Here is a 23,760-nt window from a genome sequence, read left to right on the forward strand (position 1 = left end):
TATCTGGATGCACATTATAAGACTGTCCTACATAAATGAGGAAAAGTTGAGGTGCCTTTATTATTCTTTTGTTCCATTCTTTGTTTCTATAGGGAATGCACTATCACGGTCTTTCTTTTAAACAAATAAAACTAAAACTTTAAAAAAAAAAAAAAAGGAATGGCTGTTGAAAATAGCAACTCCAGTCCTAATAACCACTGGGAAGCATTTCTTGCTCAATTTATTCAACTTTTTCTACAGCAAGTTACAGTGGATCAGTATATTTGATTTGGGGGAAATGAAGTAACAGCTGCGCAAATTGAGCTTGAGTACTCGTGAATTTTGAGGGTGTTCAAATCTGGAACACAGGTGCTAGATTCCCTTTCTGAATATTAGCTATATCTGGAGAGGAAAAGTCAATTTCTGCTTCCATGGCTCAGAAGTGGAAATCCTCCTAAGTGCCTGTTACTGTATCTAAAGCTGCCCAGGTCTAGAGCCTCCCCTCCCTTACTTTTCATTTTAAATTCTAGTGGGATCCACATACCTCCCTTGCTAGGCTTCAGATAGAGAGGTGCACCGTCCATTTAGTCCCCCCAATTCCTTCTTTGGGGGAGATCCCAGGGCTGGGGTGGCAGGGGGTGTGGGCGGGGGAGAGCCCAGGGCTGGGGCAGCAGGAGGGTGCAGGTGGGGGCCAGAGCTGGGGCGGCAGGGGTGGTGTCGGGGGGAAGAACCCAGGGCTGGGGCAGCAGGGGAGTGCAGGTGGGGGCCAAAGCTGGGGTAGCAGGGGGTGTGGGCGGGGGAGGAGGACGGCAAAAAACCTAGAGTTGGCTCTGTTCCTACCATTCACAGCAAGCTGCAGATTTCAGTTCCATACTCCTTTCCCGCACCGCTTCCTGTTGCTAGTGGCCAAGGGAATGCTGGGAAATGTAGTTCTTTCCCTGCTCCTGGGCTGGCTCTATAGGCAGGGAGCTAACCAAGGAACTACAGCTCCCAGGGGCCCCTGTTGCTTCTTAGCTCCTATGCTGGATTCTTGCGCCCCTTGCAAATCTGCCGCTCCAAGCAACTGCTTGCTTTGCTGGTGCCTAGAGCCGGCCCTGTTGGTTGTCGTTGGAGGTTAAGCAGAGCGTAGCTCAAGCAGAACTCTGTGAAATGTCTGGCGTTTACACAGTGACAATCCCATGTCACTCAACTCCTCATAGTTCAGTCTTAATTCTCCCCCCCCCCTCCGCAAAAATAATCAATCTTGAATGCTAGATATAAACTGTTCATGTTAACGTATGCCTTTTATTATAGGTGTCTTAGTCACAGGTAATCCATAATATACCTGCCCAGCTTCACTGCAAGCTGTATAGACAATCACACTGTGGGGGGAGTGGTCTAGTGGGGTCTGTCGAGAAATGGCAGTCAGACCTGGTTTTTATTCCTACCTCTGCAACAGACTCTGGCTCCATCTACAGTTGGAGCTTGGGGTCTGATTCCCAGCGCACATGGGCAGACTTATGCCATCAAGCTAATGTGCTAAAAATAGTAATAGCTGCAGAAGCGTGGGCTAGCCACTCTAAGCATAAACCTACTTGTACCCCTGGGGTATGTACTTGGGGCAGCTAGCCCATGCCACGCTCTCTGCTACTGTGGCTATGCCACTGTTCTTAGTTCTAGCCCAATGAGAGCTGGCATGAGTAGGTCTGCTCGAGTTGGGAATCAAACCCGTAGCCCCAAGTGCAGATGTAGCCCATGGGTGCATCCAAGTAAGTCACCTAAGCGCTCAATTTCCCCATCTGTAAAATTGCTGTAATGATATTTGCCTGCTTCACAAGGGGATGGTAAGGTGTCAACTGCAGGTCAGCTATGAAAAAATGGCTTTGTTCTGCCCATGCTATTGTTTCACTATAATTGTCATCTCAAATACCATCATCTCACATGCGAATGGCAATCCACAGCCTGGGATCTGACTGCCAAGTTGGTTTCTTTCCTTCTTGCTCACCATCGCAAATAATAAAAGTTAAACAGGAGAAACTCTGCCCCCAGTTACATCTGTTCAACCTCATTCTCATTGAATCCTACCGTAAAGAGTTACAGATATGTAACCCCATTGTGGTTGATTTGCACAGGTGTAATGGATTGGAAATTAGGCAGTAAGTCTATTTGTAATGTAAAAGGGGGAACAGAATCTCACTCCACTCTCTCTCTGGCTCTGCAGGGCTGACAGGAATAAGGAAAAACTGTCTTGTCATTATAAAGTCAGCAGATGTTGCTATGAATAAATGGAGGCAGGAGTTCTGTGGCGTTAGAAGTGTCATTTGTACACAGTCATTTTTCAGAGTAGAACTGAATTGTCATTAGTTAAATAGTGCAAATTGCTAGAGCTCACAAATGAAAGGACCTGCATTAATTCCAACTGCTATCAGGATGAGATAATTATATAACACAGATAGAATGATCCTTCTTTCACACTCACTCTATCTCTCTAGGAAAAACACAGTGTTAACAGAACATCAAGATTAGAAACTGAAGCAAATGTCAGGCAATTCCCAAATCAGAATAGTAAACTCTGACTAGTATTATCTTAGCCGCATATGAGCTCTTTCATTAATTTGTAATTTGATCTGATCACATTCTTATTCTTAATTAAGTGGATTTATGTTAAAACGTGCTGGTTTTGTGTGTTAACTTTGACAGCTCAGTGCAAAGTACGGCCCGATTTTCACAATATATTTGGGCTCAGAGCGGGTTGTGGTGCTGTATGGACATGAAGTTGTGAAGGAAGCGCTGATTGATCAAGGGGACGAGTTCAGTGACAGAGGACGTATGCCAGTATTTGAAAGGTTGCCCGACAAAAAAGGTAAATTTCCAGAAACATCAGCATATAGAGCTGATGTTCTCTGTATGTGGAAAACACAACTGAGACGACACAAGGGGAAGCAGCTGGAGTTTCATTTAGAACAGTAGCAAAGATTGGTTCCATTCCCTGTTACTCCACTAGCTCCCTGACATGAATGGGTGGTAACATCTCACTACAGGTGAGTGAGAGGCAGTGACTAGGCCATCGCATAACAGAAGGGCCAGAATACAGCCAGGAGACCAGCGCTGGACAGGCCAAGAGGGTCATGAATTCCTATCCTCTTCTTCCCAAGCTCAGTGGTGTAACAAGGCCCCAGAGGGCCCTGGTCCAAGAATAGATTAGGTAGCCCCTTTTTCAAATCACAGGCCATAGCCCCCAACCTTCCTCCCTCCCCCACAACATCCCAGCCTACAACTCACCTCATCACCCCCAAAATCCACTATTTCCCTCCACACCTCTCACATCTCACCCCACTTGCCCTCAATCCCTCACCCTGCAGATCACTGATGCTTCCCACTCCCCCTATAACACCTCAACAACTGGCCCTCCAGCCCTTCACCTACTGCCCCTGAGACCTTCCTGGCCCCTCACTGGTGACCCAGCAGTTCAGCGCTCCACTGCCATCCCAGGCTAGGGCTGCTACTCCCAATCCTGGCTGCCCAGTGGTGCCCATCTCCCACCCCACACTCACGTGGCCTGAGTCCAGCTGGAGTGATCAGTGGGGTTGTGACTTGGTGCACAGGGTTGCATCACCACTCAGGTTTCGGCTGACTACTACTCTGTCATGACAAAGGGCAACCAGTCCAAACCTGAGTACCCAGTCGCAATGCCACACAGAGCTGGCCTGGCTGCTCCTCTGTCCGACGCCATGCTCCAGGTGACGTGCTGGAGCACTGCTCCATCTGGTTGAGCCCCCATAAACTTCTGGGCATTGGCAACTGCACCACTTCTGCCATTGTAGCCATGCCACTGCCTGTCCTCACTAGACTAGGTATGTCCCAGGAGGGGTGGAGGATTATTTTTATTATTGTTTCACTTTGTTGCCTGAGCTTTAGATTATGTATTAATTATATAGATTTCTTAAGAATTCCCAGTTATCACTTTGAGGGTTGCCAGGTTCTTGCCCCCAAGATCAGGCCCAGAATTATAAAAATTATTATACAGTTGGGAACCCTGATGTGCACAGTTGCAACACTCACACTATAAAAACTCTTTTATATTTACAAATATTGTTTATTAATACATTTAGTCCTGTCACAAACATCCCAACTCAGTAAGGTAGATAGAGATACTACGGAATGTACATCTGCACATCCATATACTCACACCATCCCTTGTAGAATAACCTGAAATGCTAGCCATCATCTTTCTCATCACCATCACCTCCCTCATCATCACCAGTGACCATCATTCTGGCACCTCCCAAGGGCTACATCTCTCTCTCCTACCGCCTCTAGGCTGGGATGCCACTTTTATAATATGTTACGCTGATGCCGCTGGAAACTTTAGCTCCACTGCACAGACCTCTGCCACTTGAGCTAATGGAGTAACCATTAACAGTAGTAGGTTATCATCTTTATTTGTGGACCAGCACTAGGAGCTGAGTGGTGCTGGTGTATGTCCAGTGATGACAGTATCTTTGGAGACTTTAGCCGCTAAACACTAAGCCCTGGTCTACACTATGAATTTAGGTCGAATTTAGCAGCGTTAGATCGATTTAACCCTGCACTCGTCCATACGACTAAGCCCCTTTTTTCGACTTAAAGGGCTCTTAAAATCGATTTCTGTACTCCTCCCTGACGAGGGGATTAGTGCTGAAATCGACATTGCCGTGTCGAATTCAGGGTAGTGTGGATGCAATTTGACAGTATTGGCCTCCAGGAGCTATCCCAGAGTGCACCATTGTGACCGCTCAAGACAGCACTTTCAACTCAGATGCACTAGTCAGGTACACAGGAAAAGCCCCGGGAACTTTTTAATTTCATTTCCTGTTTGACCAGTGTGGCGAGCTCATCTGATCGCTGTATGGGGAGATGAATCATTGCTATCAGAACTCTGTTCCAAAAGACACAATGCCAATATATATGCTAAAATCTCCAAGGGCAAATGTGAGGTGTTTATTTACAATGCTCACAACTGCAGTGTTGATCTGAGCGGACTCCCGCTTGCAGAACTATGGCGTATGCATGGATAATCCAGGAAAAAGGGCGCGAAAGGATTGTCTGCCATTGCTTTCATGGCGGGAGGGGGGGAAAAGGGTGGCGACTGATGACATGCACCCCAAACTACCCGCGGCTACCTTTTCCATTATCTCATTTATTTTTAATTAATGAAGAAAGAATGCGTGGTTTCAAAACAATAGTTGCTTTATTTCGAAGCGGGGAGGGTGGTTGGCTTACAGGGAATTAAAATCAACAAAGGGGGCGGGTTTGCATCAAGGAGAAACTGGTTTTCGAAGTCTCTGTGATGCACAGTGCGCCTTGCTGTGCTCTTCTAATCGCCCTGGTGTCTGTCCGCTCAAAATCGGACACCAGGCGATTTGCATCAACCTCCCACCTCGCCATAAATGTCTCCCCGTTACTCTCACAGATATTATGTAGCACACAGCAAGCAGCAATAACAATGCAAATGCTAGTTGCGCTGAGGTCTGATCAACAGCGGCAGCGAGCTTGTAAACATCCAAAGGCACATTGCACCACCATTCTGCACTTGCTAAGACTATAGTTCAACTGCTCCTTACTACTGTCCAGGGTTCATGAGCTATGGGAGCACAGGGTAGGCTGGGGTAGGTGCGACCGCACAGTGCTGCTGGCTGGGAGAGCAGCCAGGTCGCTGGAGATCAGGATGGCAGAGTTGCAGCGGAAGTGGCGGAGCGAGCAAAACAACATTGCATTGCTGCTCCGAGGACCGCTAAAAGTCATACATATGACAATGGCTTTCAGTCATACTGCACAATCTGCTGCTGGATTGCAAGAGCTCGGGATGGCAGAGTTGCAGCGGAAGTGGCGGAGCGAGCAAAACACCATTGCTGTTCCAATGGCTACAAGTTCTACTGATGAGAACGGCTGCAAGACTTCTTCTCCAGCGACAAAGGAGAGGAATATGATGCGCCTAAAATCTAAACAGGCCCGCACATGTCCCAGAGTCACTACCCTTTAGACTTGCCTGCAACAGCAGTGATGACGGAGAGCTGAGCGGGCTCCCGCTTGCAGTGCTATGGCGTCTGCGCGGTTCACCCAGGAAAAAAGCCGCGAAAGGATTGGATGCCATTGTTTTCACAGAGGGAGGGAAGGTTGACTGACGACATTTACCCAAAACCACCCGCGACAAATTTTTGGCCCCATCAGGCATTGGGAGCTCAACCCAGAATTCCAATGGGCAGTGGGGACTGCGGGAACTGTGGGATAGCTATCCACAGTGCACCACTCCGAAAGTCGACGCTAGCCACAGTACTGTGGACGCACTCCGCCAACTTAATGGTCTTAATTGTCTTGAGTGGGGACACACACAATCAACTGTATAAAATCGCTTCCTAAAAAATTGACTTCTATAAATTCGACCTAATTTCCTAGTGTAGACATACCTTAAATCTCCACTGACAATGTGTGAAATGCTATTTTTCAAGGGCTTATAATTTAGTGACATTTGGGTAGATTTTCATGGGAATGGCATAGTCACACCTTGACACAAAGGTCAGCCCCTAGCCAAATTTCAAATCCCAGCTCCCAAATGGGAGTGCTAGAGTTTCTCAAAGAAAAGGTCCCAGCATTTTTTAACATGGGTAGAACAACATATTTTCCCCTAACCTTGTTCATGGAAATGGCAGAACGCTTTGGCTGAAATATTCAAAAAATGTTCAACCTGAGGCACACAGACAGAAAATTTGTAGCCTAAATGGTTAAAATTTGGCAAACTAATGTGTTTCCCAGTTTACTTCTAATTTTTAGTTTGTGCCAGTACATATACTTTGCTCTAATTACTGTGACTTGAAGAATCCTCATTCCTGTGATGAGCCACGCTCTGTTAGAGAACAAACTACAGGTATTGGACATGTTAATTGTGACAGGGTGCTGGCTAAGAAACTCTGAGCCAGGCCTCTGTCATACCCACTCCAATCAAGGAAGGGGAATTGGAACGGGCTGAGTAAGCCCAGGCCTAAGTGGCAAACGGGGAACAGCTGCCGGCCTCGTTAGCTAGGGGCGACATAAAGGCTGGCAGGAAGGAAGCCAAGGAGAGAAGAAAAGGGAGAATAGAGGGAGTGGGAGCTCATCGCTGCTGGCTGCAAGACTGAAGCTGTTTGTAGCTACAAGGTGGTGGGAAAGTAAACTGTAAATAAAGAGTACCCGTGATTACGCAGAGGTCTCTGGCTGGTTTGTGGGTGCAGCAGGAGCAGAAGCTAGAGTGGCAGGGCCTTCCCTCCTTTCTTTCCCATTCTCTTCCCTTTTTCAGGTATTCCTATGAACAGTGTGGGGCCGTGGAAGGAGCTACGCCGATTTACCCTCACCACTTTGAGGAATTTTGGGATGGGGAAGAAGAGCTCTGAAGTGCGAATCCTGGAGGAAGCCCATTTCCTGGTGGAGAGGCTCAAAAACACTCATGGTGAGGATCAACTTTATGTCTGTTGGAAATTAGAATTGAAGAGTCAGTTAAAGTCTTTCTGCTTTTCATGATATTAAATACTGAGCAGTGGTTCAGATATTGATATTGGTTCAAACATCTTCTAACTAAAGCCTTTATCTGCACATATAACTAACTGTGTTAATATAATACAAAAGTATGTGGGCAAAGGTCTAAAGATGACCTTTTCTGGCCATTGTTTCCCATGTTTTCTACCCACTGATCTATGGCCAGTGAGCAAATGGAAAATGTTTGTCTAGAGTTGGCAGAAGCTAAGACAGTGAACCAGGTAAGAGTGGATCCATTTATCTTCAGTCTGCTGCATTAATGAGACACCCAGGCCTAGAGTTGCTTATTCTCATTTTCATCTCTGCTACACGTCTGATACAAATTTGGCACCTACATTCTATAATGATGGGCTCCCACAGGAATGATTGGAAACCACTGTGTAAATGGACAGTGCTTTATAAGTGACCCACTAATTATTACTATTTATGTTCCAGTAGTGAGCACAGATCCCAAGATTGGGGCTTTATTGTGTGCATGCTATACAAACAGATAGGAAGGACTGTTCTGTACTGCAAGCAGCATACATTTGAAATAGACATGAAAAATAAAAAGTGGAGGAAGGAAGTGTGATGGATCTGCTAAGCAGGGGACTATATGGATGCCATCCTGGCAGACATGCAGGAAACATCTTGCCTGGTGTATTTTGATGGCATCATCACTGGGAGGTCATTTGAGAAGCACCCGCAGAACTTGGGAGTTGTGCTGGAGAGGCTACGCCAAGCCAACTTAAAGGTGAATTCAGCAAAATGCAATTTTTTTCTGTGACAAAGTAAATTACCTGGGGCATATGATCTCAAGGGATGTTGATGGTGAAGCCATCCAGTCCTGGTCAGTGCCGAGTGCTGTCACTGAGGAGCAGCGTTTCATTGGTCTGGTTTCATACTACTGGAGAATGGTATCAGAGGGGTAGCCGTGTTAGTCTGAATCTGTAAAAAGCAACAGAGGGTCCTGTGGCACCTTTGAGACTTTGAGTTAGTCTCAAAGGTGCCACAGAACCCTCTGTTGCTTTTTACTGGAGAATCATTATTTGTTTTGCCACAATTGCACAGCCACTGCTCAAGCTGGCAGAGACGAGGTGGATGTTTGAGTGGACTAGCCCTGCCAAGAAGCCTTTCTGGAACTAAAGTGGAGGCTCATGTCTGTAACAATACGGGCCTACTGAGATCCCCAGCACCATCCATTCTAGATACAGATGCCAGTGAAGCTGGTATTGGTGCTGTCTTGACTCAACCATATGGAGACAAGGAAAGAGTAGTTGCATATGTCAGCAGGATGCTGAACAAAGCAGAGCAGACCTACTCCATGGCTAATGCAGAGTTGCTGGCAGTGGTGACCTTCACAAAATACGTTTGCCACTTCCTGCTGTGGAAAGGATTCCTGTGAAGAACAGATCATGGTTCCCTCCAAGGGCTTTATAATTTCCATGATGCCCAAGGACAATTGCACTGGTGGCTGGAACAGCTGGCTCAGTTCCAGTACCAGATAAGACACCATCCAGGCTAACAGTACACGAATGCTGATGCTCTGTCCAGGAGACTGAGCCTGGACAGTGCTTGCAAGGAGGGTGGTTGTGAAAGGCAGGTGCCAGCTTGAGATAAGAACAAAAGCCAAAAGCAAGCTCACACTCAACCAACCAACCAACCAAGCAAAGGGGGCCGTCTGCCAGAGGAAGGTGCTGCCCCGAAGAAAGATTGTGATCGCAGGCATATTGGCCAGAGAAAACGGGGCACTCGTGAGAGGTGGGTGCTGACCCCGTTACAGGGACATTTGGGGATGGAGAAGCTTAGCCAAAGGGTTTGAAGTTGATGCTACTGGCCTGGATGGTGCAGGTCGCTTAGGGGCCATGGATGTCTTGTTATACCTGTAGGGCCCATAAGACAGATCATCCTACACCCAGAGCACCCATGGTTACCACCCAGACAAGCCACGCTCTGGAAATGGTAGCTATGGTTATTCTGGGAGAGTCAGTCAGTACACCCTTGTGAGAGAAGGCTACTTCTCTGAGTGGGGAGAGGCTCATCCACGGCCTGATCGAGAAGCACAAATGGTTGCTAACCTCACTCCTTGCATTCCAAAGGCAAAAATTTTGAATCATGCTTATTCTAAGGGGTGTGTGACGTCCTTCAGATAAATAAGACCTGTACTACACCTTAACACCCACACTCAGACAGTCTGTTGGTGTCAGGAATCAGGGGCTGCTGCAGAGTCCGTCTCTGGGCAACCTAACGAGCGCAGTTGGCCTGTGATAGGCTGCCTGATTAGCTACACCACCTGACTGGTGGGAAGAGACAGCGGACCAGCTCTTAAGCCCAGCTGCAGCAACAGTTTGGCGGCTGCTCAAAGCATTTGCCCATGGTTGTGATAGCTCCTGCTCCTGCCTTGCCTAATTCCAAGTAACCTGGCTCTGACCTTTGGCTCCAATTCTTGATTTTTGACTTTGGCTCTGGCATCTGACCTCTGGGTCTGACCCTGGGCTCCTACTCTCCTAATCCTGGCTACCAACTCCTGCTCTGAGCAGTAGGCATGACCAGCCACACCCAGGTCTCTGCCAGGTGGAGCGTCTGAACTGTACATTCGCAGCTATGTTGTAGATGCCAGTCAACAGAAGTGGGACAGTTTTCTTCCCTAGGTCATGGTGGCCTACAGGACTAGTGTGTACCCCTGGGATGACTGCACATCATATAATGTGATGTTTGGGCATGTGACCACCTTCCTAGCAGAATTGCTGGATGGGGTAGCCATGACAGATGAGTTACTAATCCCACAGAGTACCTAGCACTTGACAGGCATCCTCAGCACTGCTGTCCAAGCAATAAAGCCTCACCAGGGCCACCTAGAGAGAAGGAGCCCTAAGATTTAAGGGGGACTGCCCAGATATACCAGGAGGGTGAACTGGTTTGGATCCACAGAAGGAAAAGGAGTTTGAGTGCTAAATTGCAGCAAAAGTACAGGGGCTCGTACAGACCATCCTGCCTCTTGCAATATTTAATGCAACACTAAGAGCTAAACTGAAGTTGGCTCTGCCCATCTGGTGAATTGTGAGTGGGAGAGGAGAATGCACTGAGACCCTTCCCCACCATTGGTACTACATTAGTGCTGCTGCTGCTGCTACTTGTGCACTCTGAGCCAAGGGGCAGATATTGCTGTTGGGAATGAGTCAAAGAGAATCGAAGGGTGAGGGACACAGGCAGGGGTCTGGTGCATGAAGAAAATGCTGCTTCTGGATGTTCCCCATGAGCACTGTGGTCTCAGGTCAGAGGGGTGAACTCTTGCCGATAATTTCCAGGAATGTTGTGCTGGTCCCTTTGACGCTGCAGCCCCAGGTTAGCTCTTAGTGACCAGCCCCATGTGTTCCTTGTGCTTATGAGGAAGGGAGAACCTGAAACGGAAGCTAAGATGTCACTCGTGAGCCAGTGGGAAATTCAGTCTCTCCAGCTGTGTTAGCTGAGCTGTGGGGCCTGCTTAGCGCACTCTGAAGGCAGAAAGCAGACCCATCCCCCCTGCTGTTGTGCTGGGAGCCTTTATTCCTTCCCTAGCACAACAATTGTGTATTTACGCTGCACGGACGGGGCTGTCAGTGCCAAGGGGAGATTGCTGCGCTCTGGGAGTTAGTGATGATGCTACAACAACACATGCAATGGCTCAGGCAGAGCCCTCTGATCAGGATCCTGTTGTGAAAGGGTTGGGATCCTTTCTGTGAAATGGGCCCCAAGTCAGACAGGCAGGTGTCACTCAGAGAGGCACTGATGGCCCCTGGTCAGACCACAGTGTGTCAGGCAGAGAGCAGCAGAGCAGACAGAGTTAAACTGATTGCCAAGAAAAAAAGTTGCAAGTGTTTAATTTAGCGTGTGAGCAGTAAGAGTGAGGGTTGGGGCAGCCTTAACCCACCCTCCCCAGGGAATATTGCTGTCAGCCCCACCTTGAGTTTTGCCCTGTGGTTGGAGATCCACAACGTCCCTGTGCTGCCCATGACTCTGATGCTGAGGGTGAAGACACTGAATTAAAACTGACTCTTATTAGTTTTGTTTTACTCCAGGGCAGCCCTTTGACCCCACCCTCTTCCTCACCCACGCCGTCTCCAATGTCATCTGCTCCATCGTCTTTGGGGACCGGTTTGACTATGAAGATAAGAAGTTTGTGACTTTAATAAATCTCATAGAGGAAAGTAGCAAGCTCCAGCGCTCTCCCTGGACAGCGGTATGTTCAGGGATTTATTCTATTCTTCTCCTTTGTACTGGGGGAGGGGACAGAAATTTCTTTCTTTAACTATTAATTTTCCATAAACAAGTGTTATTTCAGATTCCCATAATGGTTTCCTTCTCGTTAGGCTGCAGCTACTACCAAACCCAGCTTCAAACTTGTTTCTAAGTATTGTTTAAATTCCCACACAAAACACGTCATTAGCTCAGAATTAAATTTGCTTATGGATATTCACTATCAACATTTTCAGTAAAGGAAGTTGCCAGTTAAAATGTTAACATCCACACCAATCACATGTCACATGCCTTATCACATAAGCAACATGATAGTGAATGTGATCACATTTCTCATCTCCAAAATAAACTCCTTTTCACTTCTAGCTCACAGCCACTTACCTCCATGCCCCCTTCCTGAAAACCTCACTAAATGTACCAAATGAAGGGCCAAACTGTCTGCTGGCATAACTCATTTGAAATCAATGGAGTTTCATTGGCAGAGAATGTGGGTCTCTTAAATTCGACCTCAGCACGACTAAAGTAAATTTCCCTTTGAAAATCTATAATGTGCTTCCACTTGGCAAGAAAATTTGTGTTCAGAGTTAAGATAGTGCACATCAGTGTGATTTTTCAAGAACAAGATGTGTCTATTGAAGATGGTTTTATTTTGAAAATAATGAAGAGTCTTTTAGCTAATGTAACTGAATGTCACTGAACTTTGTGTGTGGAATATATATGCATTGGGTAATGTGAGTTCGTAAAGTTTTCAAAGTTCTTTAGAATCCATTTAGAAAATAAGATGTCACAGAAGAGTCTGTGCTGCTGTAGTTAAGTCATTTGAGTAAATACTATGAAGGAAGCTTCTCTGCCCAGGAAAACCAAGATGTGTTTTTCTTTCAATCTTTACAGCTGTACAATTTTTTCCCGACTCTCATGCATTACATCCCTGGGCCTCACCAGAGAATCTTTAAACATTTTGAGGAGTTGAGAAAGTTTGTTCTAGAGAGAGTGGAGATGCACAGAGAGTCCCTGGAGCCCAGCTGCCCTCGAGATTTCATCGATGCTTTCCTCATCAAAATAAAACAGGTAGGTGATAGCCGCAGCCTTTCCTCTTTACTGGGGAGTGGGTTATAGATATCAGTGCTATTTATTTATTAAGGAACAACAGAGTATGTGGCTTTTCAGAAGCCCCTAAAGGGAGACAAGGAAATTATAATATAAAGGGAGAAGCCCTATTCACCCGATTAATGTAAAACCACCTTAGTGAACAGAAATGGCCCAAAGCACTGCAATAATGCTGCTGTAATCTCCAGTACTATGGCCCATTTCTGTAGGATTTGATAACGATGCCAGGTGGGTCACATTTTGGGTAGAAAATTAGACTTCTTTGGCTTCTGACAATAGATCCGACGCTTTTACAATCAATTATTAACCATCTCTACCAAATCTTTCTGCAGGAGCAACACAACAGCCAGTCGGAATTTACCACTGAGAACTTGTTAAGAGGAACATTAGACTTATTCTTTGCTGGAACAAGGACAACCAGTGAAACCCTGAAACATGGACTCAAGCTTCTTATGAAATACCCAGAAATAGAAGGTAACAGTGACACACACACAAAATGTTAAATCTTGGGGAGATGTGAGGAGTGCCTGGCTCTATAGATCAGTAAATGTAGGCAGACCCTCCCCCAATAAATCACCAGATACCATCTGGCCTGGGTTGGCAGTGACCTGCATGACTGCCATGTGGTGGATGTTCTTTGGTTCATGTGAAGTGAGTTGAAGATGTGTTGGGGGACTTTCTTACTCCACTCCCCTGCAGGCAGAAGTTCTCATCCAAAAAGCACCAGTACAATGGGCATTACTTGTCCCTATATTGGCCATCTGAGGCGAGGATCCAAAGGCTGAATGGGCTGTTGTGACTGAATTCCTCTCTCAAATCCAGATCAGCGTTCAGGTTCTCTGATAAGGGAAGTGTATGTGTATGTCTACACTACAATTAAACATCTGTGGCTGGCCCGGGTCAGCTGGGTCTGGCTCACAGGGCTTGGGCTACGGGGCTGTTTAACTGCAGTTTAGATGTTTTGGCTTGGGGATCTTCCCTCTTCCTGGGGTCCCTGAGCCTTGGCTCCAGCCTGAGCCCTAACGTCTAAACAGCCCCGTAGCCTGAGTCCTGCGAGCCTGAGTCAGCTGACATGGCCAGCCACGGGTGTTTAATTGCAGTGTTTGTAAAAGAGAAGCCTGCACTGCCACTAACCAGGCTGTGTCTGTTCTGTGGGTAACAGATGCTTTCACATTCCAGGGCTGTCAAACAGGCCCCTTCCCCTTGAATGAAGGCAAAGTTGTTTTGCCTTTGGATTTAATGGGCTTACAGAGGACAGGATCATGTAAGGGCTTAAATCAAAGCTCTGCCAGTGCTAAAAAAAACAGCTATATCCAGTGCTAATTCCAATTTCATATTAGCAAATGGCCGGGGGCGGGGAGATCCTTTGGGACTCTCTTGCTTAGTAGATATTTAGATGCACTGGTGATAATTTTACACTGTGCTCTAGTTAGTAACAGAACCAGGTATGAACAATATCATTGCCCTGTAATTACATTGTTGGCCCTTTGTCATAGCTGCGAAGCACAGTAGTTTCTGTAACACAAAATTTCACCTGTTTTGTTATATTCCCAATGTCCATCTGCTGAGACTTGTGTTTTGCGGGCAGAGAGACAGACTGTTGGGCAAATCTATGGGAATCCCGTTGTTTAGTCTTCGTGTTAAACCTCATTAATTTGATGACAGAGAAGGTTCACAAAGAGATTGACCGTGTGATCGGCCGAAGCCGAAGCCCCTGCATGGCGGACCGAAGCCAGATGCCCTACACAGATGCTGTGGTCCATGAGACCCAGAGATTCGTCTCTCTTGCCCCTCTTGGTGTCCCACGTGCTGTGACTAGAGACACTCATTTCAGACAATACATTATCCCCAAGGTCAGTTCTCTGTGTTTCTGTGAAAAGGCCAGTTCTTCTGCCTTTTTCTCTTTTTAATTTTGAATTGTTCACAATAGAAATAGTTTGGCCAGTTTTTGTGTGATGGGAGTTTTAAATAATTGCCAGGAATGTACCAATTATATTGAAACTTTCCAAGCCCCTGTATGCAGCTGAACAGACTTTCATAGTCTGCAGGTTAGGGTTTCCATCCAGAAGAGGGTTTGAGAGCCTAGTTGCGAAGCAGTAAGATACGGAATAGAGAATAACTTTAGCAACGATGTGCAGCTAAGATTTTGGTATCACACCAATGCGTGCAATCATTGCCCTCTTTTTTGAGGCCAAAGGGTGGTGTTTCTGGGGAAACTTCTTGACACTGTTCGGTCAAATCAAAACAAAATAGCGCATGCAAATGAGTAATGAATGAATAAGTTTAAAAAGTATCAGAGCTCCCCACACCTTTGCCCATTTCTGGAATTGAATGCAAACCAGTACAGATAAATACACACCACAAAACAAACCACGCTTCAAGGCTGAGGTTTCTGTAAAATGGAGTCGGGCTCTTACTGTTAGTCAGATGATGCCAGTTACTGAACTTAGTTCAGCCAGCAAACCAAAAAAAATCAGAAAAAAATATTCATTTAACTTCTGAAAATCTTTGCAATTTGTCAGCAAGTTGGAAAAATCTGGTCTACTTCAGAAATCTTGGTGTGGGTTTTATCCCCCTTCTTTAACGCTTTAGCGCAGTGGATAGGGCACTTTCCTGGGATGTGGGAGACCTAGATTTGTACCTCCACTCTGGAGCCGGGACTTGAACTCAGATTTCCCCAGTGAGTATCCTAAACACCAGGCTATAGACTATGCTGGGGTGAGTCCTCAATCTCATTTGCTGAAGCTATTCTGTTTTGTATCAATACTTAAATATTCAGTGAAGCAGGGACTCAAGCGCAGCTCTTCCCCCTCTCCCGCCCCCTCCCCCCACCCCCATTAGGCCAAAAACCTGGGAGGTAAGAAATATGGATTGAAATCTTCCCTCTGCTTGATTCAGAGGAGGGATTTGAATCCACATATCCTGCCTCCCAGATGAGTGCCTTTCTCACCAGGCTATAGAGTCATTCTCACTGGTCAGTGGATATTTAAATGTTAATAAAAAGTGGAACAGCTTCATAAGGACAGATTGAAAGGAGCCTATCCTGGAATATCTGAGAGCTTGGAGGTTAAAATCCGCATTTTGGATGGGGGGAAGATCTGAGTTCAAATTGCTGCTGTAAATTGGGGATTCAAACTTGCATCTCTCACTTCCCAAGTACCTTAGCTTCAGGCCTAAAAGTTATAGGGAGACACACACCCTGACTCATATGTGTTTTCTGAAGCAAATAACTTTTCCCCAGATAAAACTAATTGGGTCAAATTTGAAAATAGTTTTGTATCATCTGAAACTGCATTTCTGGTGGATAAATTTTACCCAGTTCTAATCTCCACCAAACTCTGCACCGGTTGAGGTGTTAAAATGCACCAGAACTCACCATACTCAGGGGCGGGGTTGCTGACTGAGTTTCACTGTAAAATTGCATGGGGCTTTTAGCTTAATTATGAATATGGGGAAACTGTTGGTGTGATGAATACGGTATCTTGACCAGGAAACCTCAAATGCTTCAGAGCATCAGCTCAGAGGTGCAAGTGAAACTTCTAGATCTTAGCCAAACTCTCCCCATACTTTTTGATGTTGAATTCAGGATAGTGATCAGATAGGAACAACCTCTCTGAAGAGATTTCAGGATTTCCCTGTGGATGAGACTTCAGTGGGATTAGCTCTTCTCATGGAATTTTAACATTTCTACTTCTGGATGAAAACATGAAGTTCAGGAGCTGCAAGGAAATAAAGAAAAATCAAGATGGGTCCCACTGTCCAGCTCTGAATTTTGAAGGTTTCTCTGCTTTGGATAGTATCCACTTTAACTCTGTTTATATGTTTACTAATTTAGGGCACCACTATATTCCCTGTACTGCAGTCAGTCCTATATGACAGCAAGGAATTTCCAAAGCCTGAGCAATTTAACCCAGGGCATTTCTTGGATGAAAATGGTGCCTTCAAGAACAGTGACTTCTTCATGCCTTTTTCTATAGGTAAAGTTATCCATGTTTATTTCAAATCTCAGACTGTCTTCTAGCTTTGCCTTGATGACTCTACTGGCTCACATTGTCTGCAGAGGGTTTTCAGGTGGTCCATGAAGAAGAGTCTCTCACGCTAGTAAAACATCTATCAGTCTTTAAGCCGTGTAACTTCCTGCTAGCTGTCTGAAGTGACTTTTCAGACGCACTACACATACTCCTCTCTTTGCTCTGCTTGGTAACTTCATGCTTTTCTGGTGTCTGTCTGGTGTAAATGAATGCATGATCAATTATTCCTTCATCCACCTTCTCATGAGCCTGCCCACACCTCCTTACTTGTTACACAATAACCACCACATTACTTGCCCCTTAACACTTATAAGCCAACTTGAGAAGTGCATAAGCTATTCCTCAAATCTTCCCAACCCTCTCCACAAACTAGATTTAAAAAGACCACTTTATATATGGAACTCAAACCTTAAAACAATCTTTGAATGGCTTCTTAAGCCCCAAATGCTTTCCTACCATCCTGAACTTGGAGTGACTTCCATTATTCTCCGTCCATAGAAACAGCATGTAAAATGCTGCAAAGAAAGATCTCCAGCATCTCTTCAATATTCCTTTTTCATTGCAGGGAAACGGAGTTGCGTGGGAGAGGGTCTGGCTCGGATGCAGCTATTTTTGCTACTGACAACGATTTTGCAGAACTTTACCTTGAAGCCTCTCATTGACCCCAAGGATATTGATATAACTCCAATGACATTAACCTCAAATGCCCCAATGTCCTACCAGCTCATTGTTATTCCTCGGTAAATACCTTGAAAAGTCACCTCCATTTCCTGAGGTGATTAATTTGATTGTCTGTGATCTTGAACTCCTTAATACAGTGACAGAAATTAACTAATTGCCAGGAAATGAACAGACAAATTAGTCAACTTTTTAAGTAACTAGGATTTAACAACATTAAGTGTTATACCATAAAATAACTACATAATTGACTCTAATGGCATGTACAATAATCCTGCAGTGTTCTCAAATGGGCTCAGGTGTGAATCTATTCTCAACATAAGCTGTTTTTAGTTCATTTGTGGTGTAGTTGACAACCATGAAAGCTTCTTTGACAGCTGTAAAGGCTGCTCTGTTCACAAGGAGCTAGTAACAATGTCCAGCACTTTGGGTTTGTTCAGACAATGATAGTGAATTATGACGATGACGTTCTGCTTCGGTGGGGAGAGTTTCTGTGGCAGGGGACTGAACTGGCGTTCGCACTCCCCACTTTACCTAAGGTTCAAATAAATTCAGTAGGATTAATCTTTTACTCTTCATAAAGATTCTTTCTATAATTTTTGTAACTCACCTCTGGAGTCTTAAATCTATAAAATAAGATTCCAAGAATGTCATTCTGTGTGTCACTCTGAAACCTAAAATGTCTGCTGAGTCAGTGGGAAGGGAGGGAAGTGACAACAAGCGTGGTTGAGCTCCTTTTGTTCAGAATATCACCCGGTAGAATAATCAAACTTTGTTACCATCCAGTTTTTAAGTTCGCAGCCATTTTGAATTTATGAATTACTCCCATGAGTTCAGTAAGGCGTGTATTTAGGCCCTGCCAAGAGTCCTAGAGTCCTAGACCATTGTGATATCCAGGGAAAGTCAACCAGTCACCACCTTTATTCTACAGCTAACTTGCATGCAACAAATTAATTGGTTGTATGAGGAAGACTGCATAGAGGGTGGATTACTTGGACTAGCTGACACACCCATAGGCCCAGATGCCCACTGTGCAAATCCACATAGCTCTCCCAGCACAACACAACCACACACAAATCAACACAGCAACATAACCAGCATCCACAATAACCCCAAACATCACATCCACGCCGAGGATGTCTGTAGAGTCAGTGTGAAGTGAAGGAAACAGCTACAAGCATGGCTGAGAGCTCTTGATGTTTAGAGTATCTCTACTTTCAGTCATCATTTGGATGTGCTGCCTGTTACAGTGCAGTTTTTAAGTTCTCAGACATTTTTGGCTTAGACATTAGGAATTATTCCTGTGCGACAGCACAGGCTTTCAACTGCTAGTATTTATTTAGTGTCACTATTTAACCCAGTTTTATGACATGTAGAACTCAAATGGCGCTCAAATGGAGAGAGATAAGTGGCATAGCATGCAATTGGAAGATACCAGTAAGATTAAAAGAGAAGGTCTATAAAACTGGTTCATCGACGTTTACTGTATGGCAGTGAGTGTTGGGCAACAAAGAAGAAACATGAGCAAATGATCCATTCCCCAGAAATGTAAATGTTGAGCTGGATGAGTGGTCTAAGTGAGAAAGACCACCCGAGGAATGTGTATGTTAGACATGCTCAAAGTAACATCCATGAATGAAAAAATGAGGGAGTTCAGGCTCAGATGGGTCGGTCCTGACAACTACATGGGTAAGAGAGTTCAAGAGATCAAGATTGACGGGAAAAGAGAAGAAGCTGATCCAAGAAATCATGGGATGTCCTAAAGGAAGGCATGTTAGCATGGGGTGTGATAGAGGATATGGCACTGAACAGAGCACTTTGGAGGGAGATGACTCATGAAGTGGACCCCTTCTGACAGGATTAATGCAAGGAAAAAACCTCACTTACATTACACACACAGGGTACGGGAAGATGGAAAGGTGGATGATGAGCGTGATGTGTTACCCTATGTTTAGAGACTCTTACACCATGGGGCCTCGTACATACATCACCCTTAGGAGATAGGTTAGAACCTCCCTTCCTACTAGCTTCTCTGTCCTCTCCCATCACTCCTCCTTCCACAGCTGTCGGCTTCATGCCTTCTACTCTATCCCTGGAGGAACATTCCCTGCACCCTCATTCATCAAGTGCCCTCTCTCTCCCGCTTCCAATCTCTTATTGTTGCCCCTTCCTTTGAGGAATCCCTTCTCTTTGCTTTTCCTCATCAGTCATCCCCCACCCCTGCACAGCTGCCAGGATTTATGCAGCTCCATGCGTGGCACAGATTTCTCTCACAGGATCCCTTCAAACAGTGGGAGGCAGGACCTGACTCCTTGTTTCCCTCAGAAGGGTGTGGGCGGGGGGGGGAGGGGAGTCTTGTGGGGAGCGAGATGTAACTGCAGATGTGGTGTCTGGGCAGGAGGGGGCCTGAGGATTATTGGACCCCTGGGGTGTTTGGGGTGGGCGTGGCTATGGCTTCGGAGGAATGCTGGGAGGTTGCACGGGACTGGGACTGGGTGTTTTGCCAATCAAGGCAGAAAAGGTTTTCAGCACTCTCCTCGGAGCTGGGGTAACCAGATAGCATAGGTGTGGGGCGTAATAAGATCCTATAGAAGACAAAGCCCCTAATATTGGGACAGTCCCAATGAAATCAGGATGTCTGGTCACCCTACTCAGAGCAGCTGTGGTGAGGGAAAAAAACAACAGCTGAGCAGCACAGAGGTATGGTGCCACCACCCCCAGAAATTGGTGCCCAGGGCATCCACTTTATTGACCTGCCCTAAAACTGGCCCAGGGAAGCCTGGAGGTGAGTGGGGTTTGGTGGAGTCTCCCTCATTGTTCTGCTTCCCGTTAGCCACCCCCAATCAACCCCTATAGCCTGGGCCTGCCCCCTCCAGCACCTCAACCCTCTAAGTTCAGTCCCTGGCCCAAGCCTAACCCCACATTTCAACTTCTGCTTTCCCAAGAGATCCTGCTGCCCCCCTTAGCCCCTCATTCTCTCCCCAAGAGCCCCTGCTGCCCCCACTCAACAGCTCATCCCCTTTAGCTTGTGCCTGCTCCTCCCAGTACAGGGGGCGCTGACACCGACACCCCTGCCTTGTGTAAACTGACCTCTGAGTAGGTTTCTTGTTATAGTTTGAAATACATCCAAAGGGCACCCTATCCCCAAACCACTGACCAGGATTTAGCAATGGTCCATCACAGCGGTGGTATAATTTACTCAGCAGGTGAGAACTGAGACGGGCGGGAATTACACTGTGATAAAAGGTTGTTTAATGGTAGGCAGGATAGTAGAACTGTCTGAAAAAAGAATAATATAACAGGGATTCTATTTAAACTGGTACAAAGAGACCTGGATTCCACCTACCTAGAATAACATTTTAACCCTTCTGCCAGGTGGAGCCAGCAGCAACCAGGGCCAAGTTCAATATCTAGAGGTTCCTTTTCAACAATACAACACAGAACTGGTTCGAGCCCCCACCCAGTAACTTGGGAAAATTACACACCGCCTCTGAGAGGCAATACTTCCCCACTCGTAAGCACAGAGTCTGAGTGTAGAAAAGAAACTTTTAATGAAAGGCGAGAAGTCACCCAACCTTAATTAGGGAAAGTGCCACAAGCAGGATTCATAAACATAAAACTGTGAGCAGGACACTCACCCAGAGTGTGTGGGGCAGTGCCTTCCATCTCATGTTCTTGAATCCTACAACCAAAAGTTCCTTTACTGTACCCATTTCTGCTCCCTCACCAGACCCCACTCTAAGTGGGTTGTCCTTGGTCAGTGAGGACCCAGGGTTCAGAGGTACATCTCTGTGAGTTCACCTCCCACCCAGGGAAGAAGGCACCTTGCTTGCTCCGCCATCTGAGTGTTTGCCCCGGCTGGCCGCTCATGCCGGCTGCCGGCTCGTCACTACACTGGCCAGGGTCCCACCGGCCGCTGCTGCCGGCTCACTGCTTCCACTGGCTGCTCCTGATGGCCTCCTGCTGCTCCCACTGACCTGTCAGTCACCTTCTTATCTGCTGTGACCTTTGCATGTCAGTCATAGAATCATAGAATATCAGATTGGAAGGGACCTCAGGAGGTCATCTAGTCTAACTCCCTGCTCAAAGCAGGACCAATTCCCAACTAAATCATCCCAGCCAGGGCTTTGTCAAGCCTGACCTTAAAAACCTCTAAGGAAGGAGATTCCACCACCTCCCTAGGTAACCCATTCCAGTGCTTCACCACCATCCTAGTGAAAAAGTTTTTCCTAATATTCAACTTAAACCTCCCCCACTGCAACTTGAGACCCCTTGTTCTGTCATCTGGTACCACTGAGAACAGTCTAGATCCATCCTCTTTGGAACCCCCTTTCAGGTAGTTGAAAGCAGCTATCAAATCCCCCCTCATTCTTCTCTTCTGCAGACTAAACAATCCCAGTTTCCTCAGCCTCTCCTCATAAGTCATGTGCTCCAGCCCCCTAATTATTTTTGTTGCCCTACGTTGGACTCTTTCCAATTTTTCCACATCCTTCTTGTAGTGTAGGGCCCAAAACTGGACACAGTACTCCAGATGAGGCCTCACCAATGTCGAATAGAGGGTAACAATCACGTCTGCTAGCAATGCCCCTAGTTATACAGCCCAAAATGCCATTAGCCTTCTTGGCAACAAGGGCACACTGTTGACTCATATCCAGCTTCTCGTCCACTGTAACCCCTAGGTCCTTTTCTGCAGAACTGCTGCCTAGCCATTCTGTCCCTAGTCTGTAACAGTGAATGGGATTCTTCCGTCCTAAGTGCAGGACTCTGCATTTGTCCTTGTTAAACCTCATCAGGTTTCTTTTGGCCCAATCCTTTAATTTGTCTAGGTCCCTCTATATCCTATCCCTACCCTCCAGTGTATCTACCACTCCTCCCAATTTAGTGTCATCTGCAAACTTGCTGATAGTGCAGTCCACGCCATCCTCCAGATCATTAATGAAGATATTGAACAAAACTGGCCCCAGGATCAAGCCTTGGGGCACTCCACTTGATACCGACTACCAACTAGACATGGAGCCATTGATCACTACCCGTTGAGCCTGACGATCTAGCCAGTTTTCTATCCACCTTATAGTCCATTCATCCAGCCCATACTTCTTTAACTTGCCGGCAAGAATACTGTGGGAGACCGTATCAAAAGTTTTGCTAAAGTCAAGGAATAACAAATCCGCTGCTTTCCTGTCATCCACAGACCCAGTTATCTCCTCATAGAAGGCAATTAGGTTAGTCAGACATGACTTGCCCTTGGTGAATCCATGCTGACTGTTCCTGATAACTTTCCTCTCCTCTAAGTGCTTCAGAATTCATTTCTTGAGGACCTGCTCCATGATTTTTCCAGGGCCTGAGGTGAGGCTGACTGGCCTGTAGTTCCCTGGATCCTCCTTCTTCCCTTTTTTAAAGATGGGGACTACATTAGCCTTTTTCCAGTCATCCGGGATCTCCCCCAATCGCCATGAGTTTTCAAAGATAATGGCCAATGGCTCTGCAATCACATCTACCAACTCTTTTTTTTTTTAAAGTATATATACATATATATATACACACTAAAAAGTCTGTTCATGATTTTTAGCTCTTAGCAGGCTGGGCAGAAACATAGTCCCACCACAACTGATTTCAGCTCTAATCGAGCATTTAAAATAACAAAGCAGCTCCTAATGAAGCCTATTTAGCTCTGTCTTTGAACAGTGAGGAGAAACAGGTTAAACCTAGACCACAGACCCTTGGGGAGAGTCCACATTCCCTGGCTGGGGCACCTATCCCCACCCCTTTTACTTGAGCCCCTGGCTTAACAAGGTCCTTTCAGCTGAGGATGTCCCACTCATTTGGGACAGGTTAAGCACAATTCTGTTCCCCTTTATTCATACAATAATGACAACAACATTTGTAATAGCATTTCACTACCTTTGCATTCAGTACGAAAGTAATTTGTAACCCAACGCCAGCCAAAGTTGATTACTTTGAGCAACACCGCTTTATCTACTGAATATCTAAGCAGAGTAGATGTGTTCATGTAAATACAGTTTTCTCTTGAAGTCTCTCCCCCTTCCAGCTCGCTGTCAGGGAAGAATTCATTCAGACCCTGCTTACACATTAAATATATGAAGAATATATATACTAAAAAAAAAAAAAAAAAGATTCGAACACACACACTATAACTTACTATTAACTATACTTAACTAAATATAACCCTCTAAATAAAAAACATCTCTTTATCTATCTGTGT

At 45.9% G+C, this 23,760-nt stretch overlaps 1 protein-coding gene and 1 long non-coding RNA gene across 6 annotated transcripts in view; one reads left to right on the forward strand and one right to left on the reverse strand.

Moving 5' to 3' along the window:
• The window catches only part of LOC112061093 (uncharacterized), a 32,676-nt gene extending 31,778 nt beyond the window's left edge, over positions 1–898 (reverse strand). For 2 of the 3 annotated variants that reach the window (XR_010589173.1, XR_010589171.1), the window contains exon 1: positions 820–898. This is a non-coding gene — a long non-coding RNA (uncharacterized LOC112061093). The remainder of the gene's footprint in view (positions 1–819) is intronic. The other variant, XR_010589172.1, reaches the window with a different exon arrangement.
• Positions 1–23,760, forward strand: part of LOC135972691 (cytochrome P450 2H2-like) — a 35,427-nt gene that overhangs the window by 643 nt on the left and 11,024 nt on the right. For 2 of the 3 annotated variants that reach the window (XM_065551593.1, XM_065551594.1), the window contains exons 2-6: positions 2,659–2,821; positions 7,271–7,420; positions 11,544–11,704; positions 12,613–12,789; positions 13,161–13,302. In XM_065551593.1, coding sequence (XP_065407665.1) covers positions 2,659–2,821; positions 7,271–7,420; positions 11,544–11,704; positions 12,613–12,789; positions 13,161–13,302 — 793 coding nt within the window. Of the gene's footprint in view, positions 1–2,658; positions 2,822–7,270; positions 7,421–11,543; positions 11,705–12,612; positions 12,790–13,160; positions 13,303–14,493; positions 14,682–16,663; positions 16,806–17,424; positions 18,109–23,760 lie in introns of those variants that run through there. The other variant, XM_065551592.1, reaches the window with a different exon arrangement.

Source organism: Chrysemys picta, chromosome 7 (genome assembly GCF_011386835.1).
Source record: "Chrysemys picta bellii isolate R12L10 chromosome 7, ASM1138683v2, whole genome shotgun sequence".
NCBI classification, from domain to species: Eukaryota; Metazoa; Chordata; order Testudines; family Emydidae; genus Chrysemys; species Chrysemys picta.